The sequence below is a fragment of the Solanum pennellii genome, chromosome 6, assembly GCF_001406875.1.
Source record: "Solanum pennellii chromosome 6, SPENNV200".
In the NCBI taxonomy this organism is placed as follows: Eukaryota; Viridiplantae; Streptophyta; class Magnoliopsida; order Solanales; family Solanaceae; genus Solanum; species Solanum pennellii.
In genome coordinates, this window is record NC_028642.1 from 19,778,546 (window position 1) to 19,784,252 (window position 5,707).

At 35.3% G+C, this 5,707-nt stretch overlaps 1 protein-coding gene across 1 annotated transcript in view; it reads left to right on the forward strand.

The window, feature by feature from the left end:
• The first annotated feature begins 641 nt into the window (after positions 1-641).
• LOC107021022 (putative pentatricopeptide repeat-containing protein At1g74580) overlaps positions 642-5,707 on the forward strand; it is a 13,737-nt gene continuing 8,671 nt past the window's right edge. The window contains 1 exon segment of the mRNA XM_015221590.2: positions 642-3,216. Within this exon segment, the coding sequence (XP_015077076.1) occupies positions 940-3,216 (2,277 nt within the window). The 5' untranslated portion in view covers positions 642-939.

Consider the following 5,707-nt stretch of genomic DNA (forward strand, 5'->3'; position numbering starts at 1 on the left):
GCTTCCATGGAAATAAGTGAAGAACCAATTAATGGTGAAAAAGAGAGGAACTGTTGAAGAAGAAAAAGTCAAAATTTTTAGAAAAATGTATAAGCTTTAAAAGAAATCGAAGGCCACCAATAAAAAGACAGAAAGAAGTACTATTAATATAATTAATAAATTAGAAATTATAATACTTAATTACATAATGACCAATAAGATAGTATCATGTGTTTAAGTTTAACATTTTAACATCTTAACATTTTCTCCTTCTCACGCAACTTAAGGAAGGTGAATACACTTTCTCACTCGTGTCACAAGATCAGGTGTGTAATAGGTTGTTAAGATAATTAAAATGTATAACTGATTTTTCGATATAAGTTTAGAGTGAATCTATGCCTTTTTTTTTTACATTAGATATGTAAGATCAGATTAAATGAATTATGAGTAGAATTTAATTAATAGTTTGTTTTAAACGAATAATTCGGATCGAAATTGAGAGTTGGAGATTAATTTGGGGAAATCATTAATTTAAAGGGTACAAATGATAAGTTTGTAGACTACACAAGTAAAACTAACTTCATTTTAACAGTAGCATATAATCCTTCAATAAAATAAAACTTGAGAATTATATTTGACACTTCTTCCTAGAATATATGTAGTTGATTTTTTCTCAACTATATCGAAAAGAGCTCCCAAATACACGAGTAAAACTCCAGTGAGGGAACTTGGCTTAGCCGCCAACATTGCCCTCTTTCTCTTCACTGAACCAAACCCAGTCAACTACTGAGATAATGTTATTCTACCATTCATTTTTCTTATTTGTGCCTGTAGGGTTTCATGTTAGTGGTAAGAAGGTATAAAAGAGTTATATTGGTTTCATGGGAGTATTGATTGAGTTACTCAGAGACCTGAATTGAGCAGCATTCATTTCACATTTACTGATTTGGTATCAAGCAAATGAGTGCTGTTGTGTTTCCTAAACATGTTGCCGCTGTATTAAAATGTCAAAAGAAGCCATTAAGGGCACTAGAAATATTCAATTCAGTGAAAAAGGAACACGGGTTTAGCCATAATTTGTTTACATACAAATGTATTGCTGAAAAACTTAGCTATTATGGAGAGTTCAAGGCAATGGAAGGTGTCATTGAAGAAGCCAGGAAGAATATTGATAATAGGTTGTTAGAAGGGGTTTACATTACTGCTATTAGAGGTTATGGAAAGAATGGGAAAGTTCAACACGCGGTAGATGTGTTTGAGAAGATGGATTTTTTCAATTTTGACCCGTCTGTTCATTCATTTAACACAATCATGAATATATTGGTTGAACATGGTTATTTTAAACAAGCCCATAAACTTTATATGAAAATGCTGGAAAATGGTATTTCTCCTGATGTATATACCTTTACTATTAGAATAAAGTCATTTTGTAGGACAAATCGGCCTCAGGTTGCTTTAAGGCTTTTGAATAACATGCTTGATCAAGGATGTGAATTTAATGCAGTTGCATGTTGTACAGTAATTGCTGGATTTTATGAAGTGAATAGTCGAGTTGAGGCTTGTGAATTGTTTGATGAAATGCTTAGTCTCAGAATAACTCCTAATGTTACTATGGTTAATAAGCTTATCTGTACACTTTGTAAGAAAGGGGACGTCCAAGAAAGTGAAAGGCTTCTTAACAAGATACTGAAAAGAGGGGTGTTCCCAAATTTGTTTACATGTAATCTCTTAATACAAGGTCTTTCTGTAAACGGCCAGCTACATGAACCTGCTAGGATGTTGGAAGCTTTGAGGAAAAAAGGTTTAAATGCTGATGTAGTCACTTATAACACTCTCATTTGTGGTTTATGCAAACACTCAAAGGTTGTTGAAGCTGAGTCTTACTTGCATAAAATGGTGAACCGCGGGTTCGATCCTGATGCGTTCACCTATAACACAATCATTGGCGCATATTGAAAATTGGGTATGATGCAGAAAGCTGACAGAATCCTTAATAATGCAGTTTTTAAAGGTTTTGTTCCTGATGTGTTTACTTTCTGCTCCCTTATTTACGGATTATGCCAGGATGGTGACTTCAACCGAGCCAAGAGTTTATTTAATGAAGCCATAGGTAAAGGTATGGAGTCTAATATAATCCTCTATAACACCTTAATTAAGGGAATGTGTCAGCAAGGACTTATCTTAGAAGCATTGAGATTGATTTCTGAAATGCCTGAGAGAAGTTGCAGGCCTAATACATGGACATATAATCTGATCATCAATGGATTGTGCAAGATGGGTTGTGTATCTGATGCTAGTAATATCCTGAATGATGCCGTGACCAAAGGCATCCTTCCTGATATTTTTACCTTCAACACCTTGATTGATGGTTATTGCAAACAGTCAAAATTGGCTGATGCAATGGAGATTCTAAATACAATGTGGCATCATGATGTTGTTCCAGATGTGATAACCTATAACACAATGTTGAATGGACTTTGCAAGCTTAAAACTTCTGATGATGTGATGGAAACCTTCAAAGTCATGGTGGAGAAAGAGTGTGTCCCAAATATAATCACATATAATATACTCATTGCGAGCCTCTGTAAATCCAGAAAGCTTATGAAAGCTTTAGAATTACTTGAGGATATTCAAAGCAGGGGTCTTATTCCTGATACAGTGAGTTTTGGCACTCTGATAAATGGGTTTTGTGGTAATGAGGATTTGGATGGAGCTTATGAGCTATTCAAAAGAATGAAAAGGCAATATAAATATTCTCATGATACTGCAACATACAATATATTAATCAGTGCATTTGCTAAAAAGCTAAAAATGGACATGGCAGAGAAGCTTTTACTTGAGATGAATGAATGTGGCTGTCCTCCTGACAATTACACATACCGTTGTATGATAGTTGGTTTCTGCAAGGTTGACAACACTGAATTTGGATATAAGTTTTTGCTTGAAAACTTTTCGAAAGAATTTTTTCCATCAAAAGAAACAGTGGGACGTGTGATAAATTGCCTATGTGTGAAGAACAGGTTACTCGATGCAGTAGGTATCATTCATCTCATGGTGCAAAAGGGTGTTGTCCCTGATGTGGTCCACACAATTTTTGAAGTACTTAAAGAGGATGTGGCAGCTCCTAAGATTGTTTTGGAAGACTTGCTGAAGAAGAATCATATCACCTATTATGCCTATGAACTTTTATACGATGGGATAAGCGACAAAAAGATTTTGAAGAAATTATCAATGAAGGTTTGTCCTATTTAAAGAATCTGTTTTCTCAAATACTAGAGTGCACATAAACACTGCAGACTAAAAAGACTTGCTTGGATACAAATGTTTGTATTAATAATGTACAAATAATTTAGGCCATTAGTAATGAATTGGTAATAGCTAATGGTAAATGGACCGTTTACAAGTAAAATTTCAACAGGTTAGGGTATTTTTTGGGTAAGATTGCCAGTTGTTTGGTAAATGAAAATTGTTTCGATTCTCTTACTGTTTCCTTTTTCCTTTTGTGGTTAAAATGTTAGTGAAGTGTGTTTGTGATTTCTGGAAGAAAAAGGCGACACATTTGTTTTGAAAGACCTGATTTAGTGGTTCTTATCATTAAAAGTTGGACCTATGAAAAATTAGGGGAATAAACTGATCTGGAAGATAATCTTGTCTGATGAGATGTTGTATTTCTGATGAAGGAAAATTATTGATGAATTCCTTATTGACTAACACCCTGTCCAATCTTTTAAAAATACATGCTTCTTCTATTCTACCATTCCTCCTGGTGAACTTGCTTCCTGTAGTTTTTAATTCTAAAAGAGTACGATTACTGATGCAACTAGCAAAATCTATTGCCTCGCATTGAGTGAAATCTAAACCACCTAGCTTCTCATCTTCATTGAGGATCACATTAAAGTCCCCTCCTATTACCCAAGGTAAAAGAATTCCTTGAGTTAATTCCTTGAGTGAAATCTAAACCACCTAGCCTCTGAGATTAAGGAAAATCTGCCACAGCTGCCCAGTAAAGTTGCAGTGTAAGAAGAGATGTCTCACTGGCTCATTAGCCTTCCCACACAAGGAACATCTGTTGCATAGAGAGGTTCCTCTCTTGGACACATTATCCAATGTCAAAACTGCTTCCTTGGCTAGTAGCCATGTAAAGCATGCTACTTTGTGTGGCACTTTGATCCTCCAGATTTGCTTCCAAGGCCATTTGAAGTCTTGAATGCCACCAGTACTTAACTGTGTGTATCCTTCTTTCACCTTGTAACTACCTTTGTTGTGCCCCTGCCACCATATATAATCCTTGCCTGTTTGTATACCTTGAAAAATCTCCAGAACCTTAAACAATTCAGGTATACGGGGAATTTCCCAGTCATTCAGATTTCTTCTGAAAATCAGATCCCAGCCTTGTTGTGTCCAAATTTCAGCGACAGTCTTCTGTTGGTGTTGATCCAGTGTAAAGATGTAAAGATGTCAGGAAAACGATCTTTGAGGCTCATACCACCCAACCATTTATCAATGTTCCTTCCATTCGTATTGTGGAATTGAATGACACTTTACTGTGCAATAGGAGGTCTGGACCAGGAAAAATAAAAAGCAAGTGTATTTTCACTTTTAAAGAAAAAGCAAGTGTTTAATTTTATGTAAATGTTTTGAAGACAAAGCAAGTGTGTTTTCACTTTCTTTTTCTTTTACCATATTATGAAGACCAGAGTTGGAAATGCCTGTCATTTCTTCTGGTTTGACTTTTTCTATTCTTGTTTTATGACTGCAGTTATGAATCCACAGCTCCATGAGTGTTATCAAAGGCGAAAAGCGCAAAAAAGCTATAAGGTCCGTCGGGGCTTTAAGCGTAAAGCGCAAATAAAGCGTGGACTTTAATGAAAAAAGGCGTAAAGGGAGGAAAAAATATGAATATATATGTTTAGTCCAAGATTATTAATTATAAACATGAATGACAAATATATGACCAATGAAATTGAGTTTTTTTAATTATAAAGTGAAATATCAATTGTTTAGTGTCAATTCTTTATAAGAGGCTCATTGGCAAGCAAGGTACTAAGACAAACTTTTTTTTTTCTTTATAAAAAAAAGTTTGTCTTAGAACCTTGCTGACGACACTGAAGCGCACATAAAGCGAGAGGAAGCGTTCAACACGTTTAAAGCCTCGCGTTAGGGCTTAAGCGCGCTTTTGATAACACCGGGCTCCACCTTGTCTTGTCAAGGGTAAGCTACCCAGTTTGTCACTGGCTGAAGATTAACATAAGCTGATCTATAATTATGTATCATTGTTGTAGGTTGTGAAATTCTTAAATGGAATTTACTAATGGGTTTCTGTATGCTTCTCTTCAAAATCAAGCATAGCTATCATTTTGCATCTTGGTTTTTTCCTTCTCCATTTCTTTTGAAGTTTGTCCAAAGGTTGTGCTTTGTTTTGATGCTTCTTATTTGTTTTTTTCTTTTTCTACGATGTATTTGTAAATGCCTTTTCTTTATACCCCTATGCATTAGATTTTATGCATATAAATTCGTTAATAGGTTTAGAGCACTAATTTCTTTATAGGAGTACTCTTTCTAATACTTCCAGAACAAATTAATCAACTGAGGGAGGGTGGAATGCTCCTATAGTTGCAGTTCACAGGCTGCAGAGAAGTGCTTGCTAAGCCTATTATTATTGCTGTACTCCCCACCTAGACTGGTCCACCTCCTAGTTAGTTTTGAAAGATCTTATATCTGGGGGGGG